The sequence below is a fragment of the Cetorhinus maximus genome, chromosome 14, assembly GCF_964194155.1.
Source record: "Cetorhinus maximus chromosome 14, sCetMax3.hap1.1, whole genome shotgun sequence".
NCBI lineage: Eukaryota > Metazoa > Chordata > Chondrichthyes > Lamniformes > Cetorhinidae > Cetorhinus > Cetorhinus maximus.
In genome coordinates this window covers 109007544-109031612 of record NC_135892.1, presented here as the reverse complement: position 1 = coordinate 109031612, position 24069 = coordinate 109007544, and the positions used below count along the sequence as shown (strand labels likewise).

Below are 24069 nucleotides of genomic sequence, written 5' to 3'. Positions count from 1 at the left end.
GAGGGGTGAAAGGTTATCTGGGGTAGGGGGGAATGTGGAGTTAAGATTACAATCAGATCAGCCAGGACCTTATTGAATGGTGGAGCAGGCTCGAGGGGCCGATTGGCCTTCTCTACAGCGGCACTAGAGAGAATACAGGGGAGATTTACCAGAATGTTGCCTGGGCTGGAGAGTTTTAGTTATGAGGAGAGATTGGATAGACTGGGGTTATTTTCCCTCGAGCAGAGGAGATTGAGGGGGGACATGATTGAGGTGTATAAAATTATGAGGGGCATAGATAGGGTAGACAGGAAGGAACTTTTCCCCTTGGTGGAGGGATCAATAACCAGAGGGCATAGATTTAAGGTAAGGGGAAGGAGGTTTAGAGGGGATGTGAGGAAGAATTTTTTCACCCAGAGAGTGGTGGGAATCTGGAACTCACTGCCTGAAAGGGTGGTAGAGGCAGAAACCCTCATAACATTTAAGAAGTATTTGGATGTGCACTTGCGATGCCATGGCATACAAGGCTGTGGGCCTAGTGCTTAGAACAGGGATTAGAATAGCTAGGCACTTGTTTGACCAGCGCAGACTCGGTGGGCCGAAGGGCCTTTTTCTGTGCTGTAGACCTCTATGGCTATACTCCTGCTCCTAATTTGTATGTTCATATGCATGTACGTTCGTATGCATATACGTTCGTATGCATGTATGTTCGTATGCATGTATGTTTGTATGCATGTATGTTTGTATGCATAAAGAAATACAAAGAAAGCACAAAGTGCCGTTGAACTCATGCAGAAGTATAACAAGGGCCATTAGTTACTAACAAAAAGATCACAGTCATGGCTCATTTATTTATTTTTATTCATTCATGGGATGTGGGCGTCGCTGGCTGGGCCAGCATTTATTACTCATCCCTAATTGTCCCTGAGAAGGTGGTGGCGAGAAAATTTCTCCTCATCTCTGTTTCAAATGAGCGAACCCTTCTTGAACCGCTGCAGACCAGATGTAGGTGCTGCTTAAACTCAACCCTCTCGACTTGACCACTCCAATGCATCCCTGGCTGGTCTCCCATCTCCAACCCTCCACAAGCTTAAAGTCATCCAAAACTCTTCCCTCTGCACCAAGGCCTGTTCACCAGTCCTCCACGCGCTCACTGAACCGCGTTGCAGGGCCGAGAGCCAAAGTTTCGATTTTAAAATGCTTATCCTTGTTTTCAAATCCGTCCATGGCTTCATCCCTCCATATCTCCGCAATCTCTTCCAGTCCTACAACACCCCACCCCCGCCCCCCCAACCCTGAGGTGTCTGCTCTCCTCCAGTTCCAGCCGTTCGCACATCCCCAATTTTCATCACTACACCAGTGCCTTCAGGTGCCTGGGTCCTAATCTCTGGAATTCACTTCCTAAACCCTTCTGCCTCTCTCCCTTTAAGATACTCTTTAAAACCCACCTCTTTTGACCAAGTTTTTGGGCATCTGTACTCAGGACCTCCTTTTGTGTCTCAGTGACAAAATTTGCATCATCCATGCTCCTGTGAATATCCTTGGGGGTAATTTACTACACAAAAGCCGCTTTACGAATGCAAGTTGCTGTGGTCAGTAACGAGACTCGGAGTTTGCTGATGAACACCCTTCACAAGTGCAGCCCGGAGAGTACAGTGGATTTTACACTGGTGGAAACAATTCTACCCGTCAGCTTGAAAGATCCTATTTAATTCCTACCAAGCCTCTCTGTCCATCAGTCACTGTGTGCTCACTTCCGACTGACAATACACAAATTATAGATCAGGACTTCCGCCCGACACGTGCTATGTATCACTCAATGAATGGAAAAATCGGGGCATGGCAGGGCAAAAATTGTCTTGGAGGATCAAGCCGCAAGCGTTCTGAGACATGCTTCGTATGACAAGTTAAAGTACCAACTCTTCTCATGCTGCTGCCAGCTATGAGGGGCACCTAGTTGTCACGTCACAACTTACAACAGGAGTTGCTCAGTCATGTGGTTTGAATTCATTCTCAGGAACTGTTCATCGCTGGCAAGGCTGGGAGTTATTGCCCATCCCTCACCGCCCGGATAAAGTGGTGGTGGAGCATCTTTCTATTGGTTTGATGGAGCTGAATGGCTCGGTCAGCCACCTCCGGGGCTGTTAATAAGAAACAGGAGCAGGAGTAGGACTTGCGGCCCCTTCGCTCTCCTCTGCCATCCAACAGATCATAGTTGATCTTCTACCTGGGTTACATCTTCCCACACTTATACCCATATCTCTTAGTGCCCAAAAATCTATTAAGCCTGTCTTGAATATACTCAACGACTGAGCTCTCCGCAGCTCTCTGGGGGTAGCGAATTTCAAAGATTCACAACCCTCTGAAGTGAAGAAATTTCTCCTCATCTCAGTCCCAAATGGCCGGCTCCTTACTCTGTGACCTAAAAGGCAATGTCGTGGGGCTGGAGTTACACATAAGCCAGACTGGGTAAGAGCAGCCGCTAAGGGACACGAGTGACTGAGCCAGTTGAGGTGTTTCTGACTATCCAACTTCTTCACGGTCATTTTGAGAGACCAGTTTTTTATTTCCAGACATTTGAAAAAGTGAATTCAAGGCTCCTATGGTGGGATTTGAACTTCTTGCCCTGCTGGATTATTAGTCCCATAACATAACCACCACACTATCATACTCAGTCACACTAACTGGGGTTCAGAGCCATCCCTAGGGTACAGTGAATGGGGGTGACCACCCCAGGCCCTGCGCTGTTGGGGGGGGTCCTCTACTCCAACATCATGGTGTCAGGTGTAATACTATCCCAAACTAGTTAATGTCTTTAAAGTGGGCATAAGGTGCACAGCGTCCAGCCTGTGGGGTAAGTCACTCACTCGTTTGCTGTGTTCATTTTCGGCCCTGGGAAATTGAAGCCCTCCGCTTTTTTATTTTATTTTATCTTTTTTCCAGTACGCTTTCGCAACTAACACTTGCTTCACGTTGGAAGGTGGGCACATTTTTATTTTTAAAAAGTCGAATTATTCATTGCATCGCGTCTGTAATTTTTTTTTAAAAGTTGAACGCAGTGAATGTCCTCACTCCGGCGTTTAGGCCGGAATTTTTCAGCCCCTTCCCCGCGGCGGGGCCGGTGAGCCATTGAAATCTCCGTTCACATCAGCGGGATGGGAAGATCCCGCCGGAGTGAGGGGCTGGAAAATTCCAGCCTTAGAGTTTCCTCCAGTTGTGGTGTGGGGTGTGTTTGTAAAAATGTTATAACGGAATCCCATAGAGATCATGGATTGCTCCTTAACCAAAGGAGAGCAAGCAATTATGTTCAGCCTCGGAAGCAAGGTGTAGTTTTAGGTGTGACGCGGTTATCACGGTCAATGGTGCAGTACACGCCTGGAGCAGAGTGCGCAGTAGCTGGGATGTTGCTGCTGGGGATTCTTTTCACACACACACACACACTCAGGGACCCAGCCATCACAGGAAACTTGTCTAAAAACGTTACCGGTGGTCCACACATTGGGATTCGCCCCTGGCCCCATGGCCCCCTCCTTGGGTTTGTTTAGCATCAGTTTCTGCGACAATGAGGAAGATTCAGTGGTGTATGTTATAGGGATAAAGTAATAGGGAGAGAAGCAAAGAGGACCTCCAATGCACAGGCGAATTAATCTATGGACCTCTCTCAGTGCTTAAAATCTCATTCCCCGGTCACCCTGTGCTCTCTGACCTACACTGGCTCCCAGCCCAGCAACACCTTGACTCAAATTTACATCCTTACTTTCACATCCCTCAACCCCGCCGCCCCCCCATCTCTGTGACCTCCGCCAGCCCCTCTCAAGATATCTGCGCTCCTCCAACTGTGGCCTCTTGAGCACTCCCGAGTTTAATCATAACATCATTGGCAGCCATGCCTTCAGCTGCCTGGGCCCTAAGCTCCGGAATTCCCTCCCTAAACCTCTCCCTACCTTCCTCGAAACGCTTCTTAAAATCTACCCCTTTGACCGGGCTTTCGTTCATTTGTCCCAACATCTCCTTACATGCCTCAGTGCCAAATTTTGCTTGGCAACGCTCCTGTGAAGCGCCTCGGGATGTCTTATTACATTAAAAGGCGCCATCTAAGTAGGAGCTGTTTATGGAGTTCAGCATTTCTTTGTTCCACAAAAGGAGTGTTACAGTGAGCCGGACGTGGGACCTACCTTGGAGGTGACAGGGGACGTCGTATTCAATCTCATCGTGTCTGGAAGGGCTGAGGAAGAGGGTCCCATCCACCAGTGGGAAGAGTTCAAAGACCGGGAGGATTTTGTGGCACAGCGCACAGTTCACCACGTTCCTCTGACTGGCACTCAGTGCCGCCAGGATAAACTTCCTCAGCTCCTCGCCCTGGCCCACCTGGGCGTCGTCCTCCATCCGCACGTGGTAGGTGTTCATTTTGTGCTTGGGCACGTGGGTCAGCAGCTCGGACAGGTCCAGCCGTCGGAGGAACTGCACCGGCGAGTCCAGCGGCCCCAGGCGGGCGGCCGAGGGGCCCAGGTCGGGCTGGCCGAACCGCGCGCCGCTGGGCAGCAGCTTCCGGCAGGTCTCCGCATGCAGCGCCGTCTTGAGGAACTCGCCGAGGTGCCGGGCGCCGCGGGGGACGCTGGCCGAGAAGGAGAGGTAGGGGTGCGCCGAGGACGGCGGAGACTGTTCCGGGGGGGAGCCGCAGGGAGACCTGAAGTGGTCTTTGTGCCCGGGGCCCTGGCCGCCGTTGCCGGCTCCTTTCTCCTGAGAGTTCTGCCGGTCCACGGAATGCCGGCGCTGGGCGTCGTGAGACCTGGGCGCCCGGTTGAGCTTGCACTTCTTGCCGTCCTCAGGGGACGGCTCACCGCTCTTGGCACCGCCCCGCTCGGAGCCGCCGGCAACGGCGCCGCCTGCCGTCTTCTTCTTCTTGTCGTCCTGCCGCCGCCGAGCCTGGTACCAGTCCACGTCCTTCTTCAGGTGGCCCTGGCCACAACGGCAGGAGCAGAAGCGGAAGGCCAGGTCGTAGCCCTTCTTGGTCCACATGTTCTGGCGGCACTGCTTCTCGTTCCAGCTGCGGGCCCGGCCGATGCAGTTGAACTGGACCAGGATGCTGCTCTCCCACTCGTAGAAGCACTGCAGGTGCATCCAGTTGCCGAACGGGCAGTGCTCGTTGTTACACACCACGCGTTGATAGTCGTCCTTGTCCAGCTCAACTGGCTGTCCAAAGCTGCACACCAGTGGCGAGGCGCAGGGAGCTTCTGTGGAACGCAACAGACAAGAACTGGTTACTGGGATAGCAGCAGAAAGGGGCACTTACCTAATTACAGACGGTCACAAGGTTCACATTTTAGGGCTTCAATGAGCTAAAGAACATCACACTTGCATTTATATGGCGCCTTTCACAGCCTCAGGACAGAAGAGGTTCCAGGGATTAGGGGTTCCGGTTATGTGAATAGACCTGGGGAAGCTGGGGTTGTTAGAGTGGGGGAGATTTAACAGGGATGTTTAACATCACGATCGCGTTTGGTAAAGTAAATAAAGAGAAACTGTTTCCAATGTCCAAAGGGTCAATAACTAGGACACAAGTTTAAGGCAATTGGCGACACGAGGAAGAATTTTTTTTAATTGCAACGAGGGTTAGGATTCGCAACGCGCTGTTTGATAGGCTGTAGGGCACAGATTCAACAGTAACTTTGAAAAGGGAATTGAATAAATAGATGAAGGAGAAACAATTTGCAAGGACTGGGGAATCAACCCAGATTATGTGCTCTTGTGGCTGGACTGGGACTTGACCTCACGGCCCTCTGTTAGCACACTGTGACTCCGACAAATTGACATACCGCGCATAGGCTTCGCAATCCCAGAAGGTACCAGAAGGGGGTGGTGGTGGGTGGGTGGGGGGGGGGGTGGTAGGAGAACTACACTATGGACGACATAAATGCAGCATCTTAATATCAGTAATCACCATCAAGTCACCAAACTGTTTTGCACTGTTTCATTCGGACAGTTTCCTGACAGCAACACGTGCAGCGGCAAAACAAGGAGCAGAAAACCGAGGGGATGTGTCTCCCCCCCACCGTTGGGGCGAGGTGGTCAGACGAGCACCAGCTTCAGCCTGGGGTTTGCCAGCACTGACCTCAGCAGCCCATCCATCGCCACCGTGCCTCGTCTTACCTTCCAGCTCCTGCCAATGTTGCCAACACCACCTGCTCAAACTCAAGACACCCACCACTCACCTACCAAAACACCACGAGCACACGGTTCGAGTCTCGTGCCAGCGACTGCACTGTGGGTCAAAACACAAGCCAAGCAAATGCACCTCTCCACAGATACAGAGCGTCGCAGCAATTTCAGAACGAGGAAGCAAAGAATTCCGGCAGTTTTCCGTGTCTACTTCGGCAAGGGCGGCTTTTTCCTTCATTACAACAGTCTAGAATTCATAGATTCGCGGAACAAGGCCATTCGGCCCATTGTTCCTGCATCGACCGACAAAGAGCCACCCAGCCCAATCCCACTTCCCAGCTCCTGGTCCGTGGCCCTATAGGTTCCGGCACTTCAGCTACACATCCAAGTGCTTATTAAATGTGATGAGGGTTTCTGCCTCTACCAACCTTTCAGGCAGTGAGTTCCAGAGCCCCACCTGCCTCTGGGCGAACAGATTTCCCCTCAAGCTCCCTCTAAACCTCCTTCCCCTTACCTTAAATCTACGCTCCCTGGTTATGGACCCTCAGCCAAGGGGAATAGGGTCTTTCCAATCTACTCAGCCAGATCCCTCAACATCTGAAACACTTCAGTTCGGTCCCTCCTCAGCTCCAGAGAAACAATCCTAGCCTATCCAACTTTCCTCCCTCAACCTCGCTCTCCTCCTTTAAGACACTGCTTAAAACCTACCTCTGCGAACAAGCTTTAGGTCACAGGTCCTGTGAAGCGTTGAGACATTTTACTGAGTTCGAGGCACTATTTAAGAAGATAAGGACTAAGATCCCTCGAGGCTGCTCCGCTATGCGTTAAGATCCTGGCCAACGGCCTTAACTCCACTTTCCTGCCTGTCTCCCATAACTTTTGACTCCCTTGTCAATCAAAAATCTGGCCAACTCAGCCTTGAATACATTCAATGACCCGGCCGCCATTGCTCTCTGGGGAAGAGAACTCCACAGACTAACGACCCACTGGGAAAAAATTTCTCATCTCCATCTTAAATGGGAGACCCCTTATTTTGAAACAATGCCCCCTAGTTCTAGGTTCCCCCAAGAAAGGGGACATCCTCCCTGTCAAGCCCCCTCACAATTTTATACCTTTTGGACGCTGTGTTGTGACTACACAATAAAAAAAAATTATTATTCAATGGCTTTAAGCACTTGGGGACATTCTAACGAAGGGATGAGATGAAGGGCTTGTCTTATGAGAAAAGGTTGAACAGGTTGGGCCTACCCCCATTAGGAGTTCAGAAGAATGGGAGGTGACCTTATTGAAACATATAAGATCAGGAGGGGACTTGACAGGGTGGATACCAGGAGGATGTTTCCTCTTGTAGGGGAAGACTAGAAATAGGGGACACAGCTTTTATAGGCCCCTTTATGTCAGAGACGAGGGGAAATATTTTTCTCTCAGAGGGTCGTGAGTCTGTGACATTTTCCTTCCCCAGAGAGCAGTGGAGGCTGGGTCACTGAATACATTCAAGGCTGAGTTAGACAGGTGCTTGACTAACAAGGGGGTGAAGGGTTATGGAGGGAGCCTGGGCAGACGGGAAAGTGAGTTGAGACCACAACCAGATCAGCCACTGAATGGTGGAGCAGGCTCGATGGGCCAAATGGGCTACTCTTGCTCCAAGGTCCCACGTTCCTATGCTTATTGAACTATAAGCTCTGTCTGCCATATGAAACGACACTTTGTACAGTAACAGCTACTCTACCGCCCGGGTTAAAGGCTGCTTTCTCAGAAGGTTTCTGTCGAGCTAGTATCAGCAGGGATATGTCAACAGAGCAGGGAAAGCGTGAAACCCACGGATTGCCGATTCCAGCTGGGGAATCCAGGTGTGTGGGAGCAGGGTGACTGTAGGGTTACTACTAGCTTCCCCAGGCTCACAAGAAACACAATGCACTTGAGGCTCCTGCTCAACACTAGTCAGTGAACCCTCTCCTGTTAATAAAAAGTGTGGCTCTCACACACCAGGGCGCCAGGCTCCCATTGTGGGACAACTCGCCTGATCATCAATGCCATGGCCATTCGGGTTAAACCCAGGGGAACCCGACCTCAAGGGGAGGGGAAGGGAAGAAAAAAAATGGCTAAAAAAAATTGGTTAAAGGGGAAATGAAGACGGGTGAATTACACATTCTGCCCATTGCATTCATTGATTGATGTATTTTAATCACGAAAGGAAAGGAAGTGGACAGAAACACGTGACATCCTCTTTCAGGATGGTGTTTTCAGTTTAAATAGTCAGCACTTGTCAGAGGGCCCCGAACCTCCACTGGCATCTACAAGAAACAGAAACCCAGCTGACATGCTTTGTATGCTTTTTACACAAGTAAAAAAAAAAACCCCACAGTTTTGCTGGCACATTTTGCATCAAAACTACTTGAAAATAAGCTTTTCTGCTCCACTGCAAAATATAAAGCGACTGGTTTTGAAACACTGAAATATATGCAATCGGTGGAGGGTGTTTGTTTGTGTGTGTGTGTGTGTGTGTGTGTTTGGTAAGTAAATTGCATAGTTCTGGCTCTGCCCCTCACCGTGATCGTTGCCTGTTTCCGACTGGCCCGATGCAGCGCCTCCGGCCCCCGCTCCTGCTGCTCCGGCCCCCGCTGTAAATGCGGCAGCCCCGGCCGCGGCGTCCTGCTCGTCTCCGCTGCTGTTGGTGCGCTTGTTTTTCCTGCCCTTGACGTTCTTCTGGTTCGGCATGATCCGGGGCTGCTGGCGCTTCGGGGGGCTCGGCTCATTCGCCCCGCTCGGCTTGTGGAAGCTTGGTTTTGCTACCTTCTTCCCTTGTTTGTCTCTATCTGCCTCTATTAATATATATGTATGTATGTGTGTGTGTGTTCGGCTGTCTGTCACAGCAGCGATTCTCCACCTCCCCTCCCCTGCACGGTGCAGGGCAGCGCCTACGCGCTGTGCACGGGGAAGGCGTGTCCAGCGGCATCTCCCATCTCGAGTTCGAAGAATGCAACACGCTCCCAGGTCAACGTTCCAAACCCAATGTAACCTCGTCGTTCGTTCCCGGGTCAACGTTCCAAACCCCACTGTATCCTCGTCGTTCCTTCCCGGGTCAACGTTCCAAACCCCACTGTATCCTCGTCGTTCGTTCCCGGGTCAACGTTCCAAACCCCACTGTATCCTCGTCGTTCGCTCCCGGGTCAACGTTCCAAACCCCAATGTATCCTCGTCGTTCGTTCCCGGGTCAACGTTCCAAACCCCAATGTATCCTCGTCGTTCGTTCCCGGGTCAACGTTCCAAACCCCACTGTATCCTCGTCGTTCGCTCCCGGGTCAACGTTCCAAACCCCAATGTATCCTCGTCGTTCGCTCCCGGGCCAACGTTTTCCAAAACCCGGTGTCTGCGCCTTCGCTCCTGGAACGCAAAACGTCACGCTAGCGCTTGTTTCCCCCCCGCCTGAAATCAATCCATTTTCCCTCCCCAATCCCCCATTGATTTGAGCCGTGTCAGCGCATCCCCGTGCACTGATTGATTTTTCCCGCTGTCAGTCAAGGGGGTGTCACGAAATGGCACCGCCCCCTCCGTGCATAAAATGGGCCGGAAGGTAAACACGGGAGTCGCAGAATGTTGGCGAGGAAGAGGATTTGTTACCGTGGTTGCTTTTTAAATTTTGAACGTGTAAGGAGGCAAGTTGAATTTTATTGACTTTGCTGTAGCTTTCAAGTCGAAATGTTTTGTAACGTGCTTTTGTAAGTTTTATGGATAAAGTATATTTTTGGGGGAAAAAAAAATGTTCTCCCAGGACGATGGGGAAAGGTCGCTGTCTGAGGCCTTTCAGCTATCATGCATTGAGGGGCTAGATACCGTGTCTTGGCTCTATGCCTTACAAGGAATGCATACAGTAACTATCAAGGGTAGTGGAACATGCTGCATGGAGACAAGTTAAATTTTATTGCACTGTAAGCTTCAATGTGAAATATTTTGCCCTCTGGCTGTATGCCTGACATGGTAATTCTGTTTTTGTTTGGGATTTCCAGCATCCGCAGTAGTTTTTTGTTTTTATGGAATGTGTATATTGTTAATATCAAGAGTGTTGCAATTGTATTGAGGCACCTCAAGAGTGGAATGTACTGCATGGAGACGATTTGAATTTTATTGCACTTTTTATGAATAACGTATATTTTTTTGGGGGGGGGAGAAATATTTACAATGTACAATTGCATTTTAATGCAAAAATTATTTGGTTGCTGAGGGGTTTAGCTCAGCAAGACATTTTTTTTAGCCCAACAATGTACTTTATTCATAAAATTTTATAAAAGTACACTACAGGACCATTAAAAGTTGATGTTACATAAGGTGAAAATTAAATCAGTTTCTTCCAACAATGTATGTTACTCGCTACATTTACAATTACAGTTAATATTTACCATACGCATTCGATGTCAAACTTGCAGCCTGAGGGATTTTTCACTGTTTCCTGCCCCTGGGGTGTACTGTGGATGAAGGGCCTTAGACAATGGCCTTTCCTCACTGAGCCTTTGTTGCAGCTGCCCCAAGCTTTAGTGTGTCCTTCAGTACGTGGAGTTGTTGTAGGGTGTTGGGTACAGTTCGGTAGGTCTGAAAAACTCTTTGTAGTCATATGTAGGCTAACTGTAAGTCTTTATTGACTCTTAAAACTATTTCCAAAAAATCAGTAAAGGATACACACTAGGAGCTGTCTCCATGCTTGCTGGTACACCTGGCTCTGTCCAACACACCACTGCCCCTGGGTGTGGGTCATGTGATCTCTGACATCACTGTGGGTGGTACTGTACTCAGTCCCACATTAACCCTGTATGTGCCAGGCCCTTTATATTACAAGTACATCGTCTTGGAACTTGGAATGTGCCAGTCGACAACACTGCTGAACTAAATCCCTCAGGCTGTATGTGCACCAAGAGAATATTTGACATGAAATGCAATTGTACGTTGTAAATATAAGCTGTAATGCAATTGTGGTGAGGCACCTCATGTACTGTCTTGAAAGAAACTGCGGTATTGCACTTTACATAACAGTTCAAAGTTGACAACACAATGTACTTTTACAAATTTTATGAAAAAAGTATATTTTGGGGGGGGGGGTGTCTTTCTGAGCTGCAAAATTAAACAAAATTGGGTCACTAACTTGCAACCTCTGTTTCTCTCCACAGATGCTGCCAGATTCACAGTATTTCCAGCATTTTAGAACCATAGAAAAGCTCCGGTGCAGAAAGAGGCTATTCAAACCATCGTATCTACGCCGACTGAAAACGGAAAAATAAATAACTAGCCACACCTTCTAACCCCGCCTTCCAGCACCTAGTCCATAGCCTTGCAGGTTACAGCACTTCAGGTGCTGATCCTTTTCAATGAATTGAGGGTTTCTGCCTCCACCAGCAGTTTAGGCAGCGAATCCAAACACCCACCACCCTCTGGGTGAAGAAGTTTTTCCTCATGTCCCCTCTAATCCTTCTACCAATCTATGCCCCCTGGTAATTAACCTCTCCGCTAAGGCAATCAGGGCATCCCTGTCTACTTTATCTAGGCCCCTCATAATTTTGTACAAGTCACCCCTCAGCCTTCTCCTGTTCGAAAGAAACAGCCCTAGCCTATGCAATCTTTCCTCATAGCTGCAATTTTCCAACCCTGGCAACATTCTTGTAACTCTCCTCTGCACTCTCTCCAGAGCACTTATGTCCTTCCTGTAATGTGTTGACTAGAACTGTACACAAAATTCCAGCTGTGGTCTAACCAGCATTTTATACAGTTCCAGCATTGCATCCCTGCTTTTTTATTCAATGCCTTGCCCAATAAAGCGTTCCATATGCTTTCTTTACCACCTTATCCACCTGTCCAGCCACCTTCAGGGACTTGTGGACATGCACTTCAAGGTTACTTACTTCCCCTACCTGTCCCAATATCCTCCTGTTTATTGTGCATTCCCTTGCTTTGTTTGGCTTCCCCAAATGCATTACCTCACACTTCCATTTGCGACTTCTCCGACCACTCAACCAAACCATTGATATCATTCTGGAGACAACAGCTATCCTCTTCACTATCAGCTAAAGGACCAATTTTTGTATCCTTTTCAAATTTCCCAATCATGCCTCCCACATTTTAAGTCTAAATCATTAATACATGCAACAAACAGCAAGGGCCCCAACACTTGAGCACTGTGGAACGCCACTGGAAGCCACTTTCCATTCGCAAAAACATCCATCCATCATTACCCTTTGTTTCTTGTCACTGAGCCAATTTTGGATCCAACTCACCGCATTCCCCTGTATCCCATGGGCTTTTACTTTTCTGCTTTTATTTCAGATTTGCATGTCCTGAGCATTTTGCTTTTGTAAAATTGGAACACCTATGGATCACAGTGTCTTAAACATCGCTAGCTCAGGAAGATATCAGGCTAGTGAGGAAAGTGAATTTTCCAGGGCTGGCGGAGGATACAAATCATGAAGAAGGGCGTTACAATCCTGCGGGGAAACCATAACCCAATTTACTGAATGAGCCCCAAATTAAGAAATTATCAGCAAGATTCCACTTTTTGTATCTTTTGCTTTAACACTAATCGGAACCAATGCAGTTTAAACATGAATTAACAGGCAAATGATATTTCAAATAAAAAGGTAAATTTCACTTGAAGTAGAATACACAACAGTCTTGCAACCATTCCCCTTCTGCATGTGTAGCATTACATAGCTACACAGTTCCACAACATGCTATTCTTTATTCATGCAGCGTAAGTCAGGAGTCCTATCCGACAACCGTTTTTACCTTCAAGTTTTGTGGCTATGATTATCAACAGCAAGACACATTTCTATGTACATTCTCTCCCTCCCTCTGGTCACAACATTCTTGACAATGTAGCTTCCCGGCGTACCTTTCCAACCAATAACACCTTCGTTAACAGTTTGCCCACCTATGGGGAAAGCAAACCTTTAATGTCTCCGAGATATTCTTACAGTTTTCCATGTTTTAGACCTTTTCAGCCAGCTTGCACATTTGCCTCCAAGAGCTCCTGTCTCCTTTTCTGCCCAGCAGAAAAACTGACCTCCTCCTGAAGGAGATTTACTACTTCTCCTCACAAGAATTTGGAGCGTTCCTCTTTGTGTCTGCATTTGGGCCTTCACCCTCCAGATCCTCTGCTTGTAGTTCTCCTTTGTGTCTGTAGCTTACCTTTGTGTCTGGCCACATGGCATCCATATCTTAATTTCCTTCCTGTTGATACTGTTTCCAGGTCAAGGATCGCCAGGTCACTTGGACAAGTATTTCTTATTATCCAAGAAAGGTTTAATTGATCCTCTTATAATTGATGCAAACTATGAAAAGTCACTTTCAAACATTCTTTAAAAAGAGTTACAGATTCCAGAGATTTTTTTTTTAAAGAAATTATACATTTTTCTTCCTGTATTGATTTTTAAGGATGTCTGTAACATAAAATTGTTTTCTGCAGGCGTGTGATGTTTGCACAAAGGTGTTGATTTAAAAACTTTTGGAACTGTGGAGTTAGAAGAACTTCAGTTCAGCAATGCGAGAAAAATGTTAAGCATTAAAGGGGCAACGTCAGGGCCGCCAGACCAGAGAAGGCAAAGAGGCGATTTAATAGAGGTATAAAATTATAAAGAGTTTTGATAGTGAAAAAGATTTATTTTCCTTAGGTTACAGTGTGGATGACAAAAGGACATCAATTTATAAATGTCTCTAAGATAATGCAGAATTTCTTGAGTGTTATTGAAGGATGGAATGCTTGTCATGGAAACGTTTGAGGCAAAGACCACACCATCCTTTCCCACCCGCCCCCAACTCCTCTCTGCTGTTGTTCACCTGGATGGGACTGCTGTTATCTATATGATCATAGCCAGAGAGGATCACCTGCAATGGCTTCTCTTCTTGCTCCTGTAACTGGTGTCCCCCAATGATTTATCGTTGACCACCCCCCCCTCCTATTTCTTATCTAAGTGCTGTCCCTCAGTGATGTTATCCAAAAACACACTCTTAGTTTTCACATGTACGCTGACGACATCCTGCTCCACTCACCAGTACCTCTCTCAACTCCACTGCTTATCTGACAAGCCAGTACTGGATGAACGGAAATTTCCTCCAATTAAATATTGGGAAAAGCGAAGCGAATTGTTTCTGGTCCCCGCTCCTAACTCCATTCTTTCTCTCTTGCAGCTGCCTGAGACGAAACCATTCTGCTTGCGAGTTTGGTCTCCTATTTGATCACGAAATGAGCTTCTGACCACATTCGCTGTTTCCACTTCCACCTGACTTTGCTCCTGTCTCGCCTTATGCTGCGACTTCTCATTCATGCCTTTATCTGCAGACGTGGCTATTCCAATACATCCCCGGCAGATCTCCCACATTCAACCCTTTGTAATCCAAAATGGTTAGCTGTGTCTCACCTTGCACCAAATCCTGCTGCCCTATCAGCCCTGCACTTGCTGATCTGCATTGGCTCCCAGTCGAGCAACATCTTGCTTTTTAAAATGGTCATCCTTGTTTTGGACACCGAGGGAAAGGAGATTTTCAACAGCTTCCCTCAGATGCATTCCTGTCCCTTTTTATATATGAGAGTGTAACAAATGCACAACATTTTGATAAAACGCAACAGTTTATTGCTTCAACTACTTACCGCACAGCAAGCAACCACAATGCCAGCAACAATCTGACAGTAACAAATTAATATAGTCTTTGTACTTGCAGCCATGACAACTATTACACGTGATTGTCATTCAGTCACCATCTCTTTTATCCGCAGTCAGAACACTACCCAGCTTTCCAGTTGCCGTTTCTCCTTTTCCAGTTCCTTATTCGAATGTCAGAGGATTGCAGGTCAGTCCATGAACATTGCAACCTTCTGCTCGATAAGCGTGCCGTACATTGTTTAATTTGCATAACCCACATGGATTCCTAGCAGAATATATCTGTTTTCAGTCAGAAGCAAGAGGTTCTAAGGCTTTAATTTCAATTGTTCTCTAGATGTGGGCATTGCTGGCATCTCTCTAAGCTCTTAGGTAGTGATAGTTGGACTTCCAACTCATTGCTTGCCTTGAGAGGGCATTAAGGAGTCAACACATGATGTAGACCAAGGCCAAGAATGGGTGACAGGTCCATGTATCAAACATTAGGAATCAGAGAACCGATGCTTTATTCACACCTATTAGGTGATATAATAAAAGTGGGACAACTGTATTAGGGCAAAAGGACTGGTGGTTGCTGAGAAATTTCCATGAAACCAATAGCACACGCCTACAAACATAATATAAGAAATAGGAGCAGGAGTAGACCAAGGCCCCTTGGGTCCGCTCTGCTATTTAACAATATCATTGCTGGTCTTCTACCTCATCTCCCCTTTCCCACCCTTTGCCCGTACCCCTTGATTCCCTCGGTGTCCAAAAATCCATCAATCTCAGTTTTAAATATACACAGCTACTGAGTATCCGCAGCTGTCTTGGGTAGAGAATTCCAAAGATTCACAACCCTCGGAGTGAAGAAATTTCTCCCAAATGGCCGACCCCTTATCCTGAGATTAGAACTCTGCAGCCAGGAGAAACGGCCTCTCAGCATCTACTTTGTCAAGCCCTCTAAGAATTTTATACATTTCAATGAGATCACCTGTCAATTCTTCTCAGCTCCAGAGAATATAGGCCCATTCTATTCAATCTCTGCTCATAGGACAGCCCTTTCATCCATTGAACCTTTGCACTCTGTTTAAGGCATATCCTTTAGGCAAGGAGGTCTAAACTGCACACTGTACTCCCGGTGTGGTCTCACCAAGGCCTTTATAATTGTAGCAAGACTTCTTGTACTCCAACCTCCTTGCAATAAAGGCTGATGTAACATTTCCTTTCCTAACTGCTTGCTATACCTGCATGTAAACTTTGTGATTCAGGTACAACACCCAAATCCTTCTGCATATCAACATGTACTGATCTCTCACCTTTTTTTAAAAAAAAAAACTCAATGAAGGGGACAAAGCTCCTGATGATGACACTCCTGGAAGAGGAATCCACAGGCAGCAGACAGAGGTATCAAACATCATTTTAGATTGTATTTTATAGAGGAATTCGGCATCAATAGAGAATATGGAGGTGCAGCCACAGCAGTATTCATAAATTTGCTATATCCACAAAATTGGCTTAGGCTTCAAAGTAAATAAAAAGAATAAACTGCAAAGCACTTTGCAGCCAATTAAATAACTTTGAAGTGTAGTCACTGTCGTAATGTCAGAAGCACAGCAGCCAATTTGCACACAGCAAGGTCCCACAGACAGGAATGACCAGATAATCTATTTTAGCGATGTTGGTTGAGGAATAAATATTAGCCAAATTACCGCTGTTCTTTGAAATAATTCCATAAGCTCCTTCACATACACACTTGAGAGTGCAGCTTTGGTTTAATGTCTCATCTGAAAGACAGCACCATCAAAACACTGGGGTTGTTTTCGTTAGAGCAAAGGACATTGAGGGGAGATTTGATAGAGGCATTCAAGGTTATAACAGATTTTGATAAAATAGACAAAGAAAAACTTTTCCCATTAGCTGAGAGTACAAGAACTAGATTTAGGTTTTGGGAAAGAGTTACAGGTCGGAATGTGAGGAAGAATGTTTTTACGCAGCAAGTTGTAAAGACCTGGAACTCACTGCCTATGAAGGTGATGGAAGCAGAGACGACCAATGATTTCAAAATCAAATTGGATGGGCACTTGAGGGAAATAGTCTTGCAGAGTTACAGGCATAGAATGGGTTATGAGACTAACTGGATTGCTCTAGCGAGCCAGCAAGGACAGGATGGGCCAAATGGCCTGTGCTGTAAGGACACTGACTTATGCACCAAGTTATAATTTTCCCTCGCGCCCCAACTCTGCCCTCCAAAATCCAGGTCCACACATTTTTTTAAAATTCATTTATGGGATGTGGGCTTCACTGGCTGGGCCAGCATTTGTTGCCCATCCCTAATTGCCCTGGAGAAGGTGGTGGTGAGCTGCCTTTTTGAACCGCTGCAGTCCATGTGGTGTAGGTACACCCACAGTGCTGTTAGGAAGAGTTCCAGGATTTTGACCAAGCGACAGTGAAGGAACAGTGATATATTTCCAAGTCAGGATGGTGAGTGACTTGGAGGGGAACTTTCAGGTGGTGGTGTTCCCATCCATCTGCTGCCCTTTGTCCTTTTTGATGGTAGTGGCCATGGGTTTGGAAGATGCTGTCAAAGGAGCCTTGATGAGTTTTTGTAGTGCATCTTGTCGATGGTACACACTGCTGCTACTGTGCGACGGTGATAGAAGGAGTGAATGTTTGTGGATGTGGTGCCAATCAAGCAGGTTGCTTTATCCTGGACGTTGTGAAGCTTCTTGAATGTTGTGGGAGCTGTACCCATTCAGGCAAGTGGAAAGTATTCCATCACATTCCTGACTTGTGCCTTTGTAGATGGTGCTCAGGCTTTGGGGAGTCAGGGGGTGAGTAACTCATTGCAGGATTCCTAGCCTCTGACCTGCTCTAGTAGCTACAGTATTTATATGGCTAGTCTAGTTCAGTTTCTGGTCAACGGTAACCCCCCCAGGATGTTGATAGTAGGGGAGTCAGTGATGGTAATGCCATTGAACGTCAAGGGGCGATGGTTAGATTCTCTCTTGTTGGAGATGGTTATTGCCTGACACTTGTGTGGCATGAATGTTACTTGCCACTTGTCAGCCCAGGCCTGGGTATTGCCCAGGTCTTGCTGCATTTGGACATGGACTGCTTCTGTATCTGAGGAGTCGCGAATGGTGTAGAACATTGTGCAATCATCAGCGAACATCCCCACTTCTTTATGACGATAGGAAGGTTATTGATGAAGCAGCTGAAGATTTTGGGCCTTGGACACTACCCTGAGGAACTCCTGCAGTGATGTCCTGGAGCTGAGACGACTCACCTCCAGCAACCACAACCATCTGCCTTTGTGCTAGGTATGAGTCCGACCAGCAGAGAATTTTTGCCTGATTCCTACTGACTCCAGTTTTGCGAGGGCTCCTTGAAGCCACACTCTGTCAAATGCAGCCTTGATGTCAAGGGCAGTCACTCTCACCTCACCTCTGGAGTTCAGCTCTTTTGTCCATGTCTGAACCAGGAGCTGAGTGATCCTGGCAGAACCCAAACTGGGTGTCAGTGAGCAGGCTATTGCTAAGCAAGCTTGATAGCACTGTTGATGACCCCTTCCATTACTTTACTCATGATCAAGAGTAGGCTGATGGGGCAGTAATTGGCCAGGTTGAATTTGTCCTGCTTTTTGTGTACAGGACATACCTGGGCAATTTTCCACATAGCCAGGTAGATGCCAGTGTTGTAGCTGTACTGGAACAGCTTGGCTAGGGGCACGGCAAGTTCTAGAGCACAAGTCTTCAGTACTATTGCCGGAATATTGTCAGGGCCATAGCCTTTGCAGTGTCCAGTGCCTTCAGCTGTTTCTTGATATCACGTGGAGTGAATCGAATTGGCTGAAGACTGGCATCTGTGATGCTGGAGACCTCTGGAGGAGGCCAAGATGGATCATCCGCTTGGCATTTCTGGCTGGAGATTGTAGTAAATGCTTCAGCCTTGTCTTGTGCACTGATATGCAGGGCTCCTCCATCATTGAGGTTGGGGATATTTGTGGAGTCTCCTCCTCCAGTGAGTTGTTTAATTTATCCACCACCATTCATGACTGGATGTGGCAGGACTGCAAAGCATAGATCTGATCCATTGGTTGTGGGATTGCTTAGCTCTATCTATCACTTGCTGCTTGTGCTGTTTGGCATGCAAGTAGTCCTGTGTTATAGCTCCACCAGGTTGACACCACATTTTTAGGTATGCCTGGTGCTGCTCCTGGCATACCCTCTTGCATTCTTCATTGAACCAAGGTTGATCCCCTGGCTTGATGGTAATAGAGTGGGGAATATATCGGGCCATGAGGTTACAGATTGTGCTCGAGTACAATTCTGCTACTGATGGCCCACAGCGCCTCATGGATGCACAGTCTTGATTTGCTGGATCTGTTCAAAATATATCCCAATTAGCACGGTGGTAATGCCACACAATACGAGGGAGGGTATCCTCAATGTTGAAGGTGGGACTTCATCTCCACAACAACTATGCGGTAGTCACTCATACCGATGCTGCGGCAGGGAGGTTGGTGAGGATGAAGTCAAGTAGGTGTTTCCTTGTTGGTTCCCTCACCACCTGCCGCAGACCCAGTCTAGCAGCTATGTCATTTGGGACTCGGCCAGCTCGGTCAGTAGTGGTGCTACCGAGCCACTCTTGGTGATGGACATTAAAGTCCCCAACTCAGGGTACATTCTGTGCCCAAGTGGTGTTCAACATGGAGGAGCACTGATTCATCACTGAGGGAGGACGGTACGTGGTAATCAGCCGGAGGTTTCCTTGCCCATGTTTCACCTGATGCCATGAGACTTCATGGGTCAGGAGTCGACGTTGAGGACTCCCAGGGCAACTCCCTCCTGACTGTATACCACTGTGCCACCACCTCTGCTGGGATGGTGATGTATGGAACATTGTCTATAAGATATGATTCTGTGACGATGACTATGTCAGGCTGTTGCTTGACTAGCCTGTGAAACAGCTCTCTCAATTTTGGGAATTGTTTTTCACAGGCTAGTCAAGCAACACTAGCCCCCAGATGTTAGTAAGGAGGGCTTTGCAGGGTCGACAGGGCTGAGTTTTTTGTTGTTGTTTCCGGTGCCGGGTGGTCTGTCCAGTTTCATTCCTTTTGTAGCAGTTTGATACAACTGAGTGGCTTGCTAGGCCATTTCAGAGGGCATTTAAGAGTCAACCACATTGCTGAGAGTCTGGAGTCACACGTAGGTCAAATGGGATTTTACAACAATCGACAATGGTCATCATTAGACTTTTAATTCCAGATTTTTATTGAATTCAAATTCCACCATCTGCCGTGGTGGGATTCAAACCCGGGTCCCAGCGCATTACGCTGGGTCTCTGGATTACTAGTCCAGTGACAATACCACTATGCCATTGCCTCCCATCGTCTGTGACCAGGGGAAGAAGAGGGAGCAACTTCTGCCCTGTTTCCTCTTCCAAATGCACTGTTAACTCTCTGCAGGGAGAGGCCCAAGGGCAGGCTGGGAATAACTCTCCCTAAGGCTGTCAGCAATAGCCTGGCCTAAAGGTAATGTCTCCTCCTGAAGCAGCTCAGTATGAGCTTGGGTTGTGTTTTATCCCTGGATTGGCCCAAGAGTACGATTTATTTTGAAAACAAATGCAACGTCTGCTTAGTAAGCTGCACAGCAAGATTTCTTATTGTAAGCAGCCTTAATGACTTAATTTATTCGGTATTCCTGCGGTACAAAATAATTCCTTGTCTCAGTGGAAGTCTTTTTGAAGGGTGGGACTTATTTTGGATGCCTCAGCATTACGCAGGGTGGCTCAGACAATATTCTGTTTTGTATTAGGGTTAACAAGAGTGTAACGAAAGTATTATTGGAGTAAGCAGATCACAGCACCCAATCACCAGATGACAGCACCCAATCACCACATCACCAGATAACAACACCCAGTCACCATAGCACCCAAACGCCGAGAGTTAAGTAAACCTTAAGTGAGGTTAGTTACTTCAGTGTTTAAATCGAGGTTCCTTTGAGCATCAGGTGTTATGCTTTTGAATCATCTCTTCGGCATTGGTGATTTTTGAATCCAAATTATGTTCTGTAAATAAAGGTGTGTTATTTTTCACTGTGGCAGTTTTCTTCAGCCCACAGACGCTAATGAGGCAGCTAACTCACATTTTAATGACTCTTTTTTTATGCCATAGGAAGTGCCTAGAGGCTATCCCACCTTGGAAGGCATCACAATCCACCAAGATAAAAGCAAAATACTGCGGATGCTAGAAATCTGAAACAAAAACAAAAATCGCTGGAAGAAACTCAGCAGGTCTGACAGCATCTGCGGAGAGAAAGACAGAGTTGTCAGACCTGAGTTTTTTCCAGCAATTTTTGTATCATAATCCACCAGCCTGAACCTGCCCTTCAACACATAATTATTTCCGTCAGATATCACCAGCACATATCAGCCAGTGATCAAGAGCGGAAAGATTTTTTTTCTGCTCTCTCTTCACCCTGGCTATGCAGCCACACTCCCAGCCACATGATTTGATTTGTAGCCAGCCAGTTTGACCATCACACGATGCAGAAGGAGCTTCCCTCCCTGGCCTTGGTGCCTCAGAGAGAATGCTAAAAATTGCATAGAAGGCACAGAACAAGTGCAGGCATTCAGCCCGCCTGGTCTGTGCTGGCATTTATGCTTCATACAAGCCTCTTCCCACCCTCCTTCATCTAATCCCATCAATTTATTCTTCTATTCCTTTATCCCTCATGTTTATCTAGCTTCCCCTTAACATGAAATCTAAACTATTTGCCTGAATTACTCTTTTGGTAGCAAGTTCCACATTCTCACCACGCTGTGTGTTAATAGGATCCAAGCTGGCTGGTGAAGCAGAAACCAAGACACAGAACTTTTCTTTATCAAGTTTATTGACTTGTTCAGTCTTGCAGCTCTCCTCCCACACAATCCAGTGTCCCGGCTATCCCGTTTATACTCTTTTGAGTACACCTTTAATAAACTGGCAAATTAACAAACAAATCAAAGTGATAGCCCTTAAAGGGGCAATCCCCTATTTATACATGCTCAAATTACCTAACTAAATAACACCCTTCACTGGCGTATCCTAACAATACAATTAACATACCATTAAGTCCAGATAATGAGGTTTCTCCTGAATTGCCTATTAAATTTATTAGTGACTATCTCCCATTTATGGACCCTAGTTTTGGTCTCTCCCATAAGTGAAAATACCTGTGTGTGTGTACCCTATCACCTCTGTTTCAGAATAATAGATCTCTATCAGTTACCCACTTCAGCTTTCTCTTCTCTGGAGAAAAAGGGCCCAGCCTATCCAGTCTTTCCTGACAGTTATAGCTGCTCTACTAAAAGGTGAAGCTGTCAGAGCTTTTTAATACTGCTCTATTGTAGTGTCACCACTTCACATTCCAAACCTACGAGACAGCGTCCAAAGCACCAGCCAAAATGTCATCAGCTTTATGATGAATAATAGAGTTGTTTAAGAAGCTGAATCCCTCTATCATTAAGTATAGCGCATATATATATTTAAAATCAGGAGTATCCTGGCTGTTTTATCTTCACAGTTGTTTGAGTGACAAGAGTCAATATCATATTTCCGATTGCTAACCATGGTTCCATGGGAAAATCACGCTGTAATTTATATTAAAAATGCTACTATTGTTAAATGTGGCTCTCAAAAGCTTTCATTCATAGGATATTGCAGCTGAGAAATAGGCTTGCACTTATATACAGTGCCCCAGAATGTCCCACAGCACTTAACAGCTGATGAGGTGCTTCTGAAGTGTAGTCACTGCTTTAATGTAGGAAACACTGCAGCCAATTTGTGCACAGCAAGCTCCCACAAACAGCAATGTGATTATGATCAGATAATCTGTTTTAGTGATGTTGGTTGAGGGATAAATATTGGCCAGGACACTGGGGAGTAACTCCATTACACTCCTTTGAATAGTGCTATGGGATCTGAGAGGGAAGACAGGAATTCAGTCTAACATCTCATCTGAAGACAACACCTCTGACAATGCAGCACTCTTAATACCTCATTCGAACGTAAGGACATAAATAGGACCAGATCAGACAAAACGGCTACTCGATCATGACTGATTTTTGTTCCAACTCCACTCTCCCTCCCCCCTCCCCCAAACCACATCTTTTGATTCCGAGAGATCAAAAATCCATCTATCCCAGCCCATAGGCTTTTATTTTATCCCATTTCAGCCAGTATTCCCTGGCCTCATGAAATCTGGAAAGTAAAAATAGGTGAGAAGGACTGGATCCATTTACAGCACTGCTGTGGGCCAAAAGGAGCTGGTGTATGTCCCGCCCAAACGTCATCAAACTTCCAATCAACTGATCTCTCTCCTGCAACCACAATCTCCACCTTGACCATGAGTCATGACCCACCCCCTCCAATTATCTCTTCTGCACCACCACCACCCCCCACCAACCAAAAACCATCTCTTCCTCCCTGTCCTCAGCTGATGCCCTGCACTTTCCCCCCAAGCGGGCAGCCCATCAATCAAGATGCTTTCCTGCAAGAGGCCTTCAAAAAATAAAATTAAAAGATCTCCTGCACGAGGTCCAGGAGACCTGTACTGCTGCATTTCCCCAACCACTTCGCTCCTTCCCTGCAAACAAAGTGACTGAACCAGGCAACAAAATCTAGTTTAGACAAGCTAATGAACATGAACATCTTTCATTGAGATATCCCTATTCATTTTAGTCCAGCACGAAGGCTCTGCTGAAAATCCACCTCCTGCTGAGAGGTGGGGTGTGGGTTGGGGTAGGTAGCCAGTTTTAGTAATAGGCCCACTAGTGAATTACTGAATGGGGAAAAAGTCAATAGAACTGCTCACCAACCTCTTCTGGTCAAAACCAAAAGGCAGAAAACCTATGGTCAAGTTCGGTCAGTAAAACAAAACCCATCTTAAGCCCTTAAAAGTTGGCAGAAGGAAGACTTGAAGTTCAAATGAAATATTAGAAATTAAGAGCAGAAGAACTCAGTTGTGGAATTCACCTGAGCAGTTCTGCCTCAGTCACAACGTCAACTTTAAAGACTAGATTGGATATGTGACTGAAGGAGCATGGGTATAAAGGTATCTGGGAACAAGGAGAGTAAATGTGATTAGGAATATTTGCTCACACGCAGGGTAAATGCTGACACGGGTTGGATGGTCAAATGGACTTTTGTGTTGTAACTTTTGTTGATGTCTATGAATTGAAATAATGTTTCAATGCAGGGCTACAAAAGAGATTAAGAAAAAAATCATTTTTTCTAAAAATGTCAATTAAAAACACACATCCAACAGGC

The 24069-nt window shown here is 46.6% G+C and overlaps 1 protein-coding gene across 1 annotated transcript in view; it reads right to left on the bottom strand.

Moving 5' to 3' along the window:
• The window catches only part of heca (hdc homolog, cell cycle regulator), a 37630-nt gene extending 28658 nt beyond the window's left edge, over positions 1–8972 (bottom strand). The window contains exons 1-2 of the mRNA XM_078557473.1: positions 8688–8972; positions 4155–5213 (exon numbers count right to left, since the gene is read on the bottom strand). Coding sequence (XP_078413599.1) covers positions 4155–5213; positions 8688–8856 — 1228 coding nt within the window. The 5' untranslated portion in view covers positions 8857–8972. The remainder of the gene's footprint in view (positions 1–4154; positions 5214–8687) is intronic.
• Positions 8973–24069: the final 15097 nt, after the last annotated feature.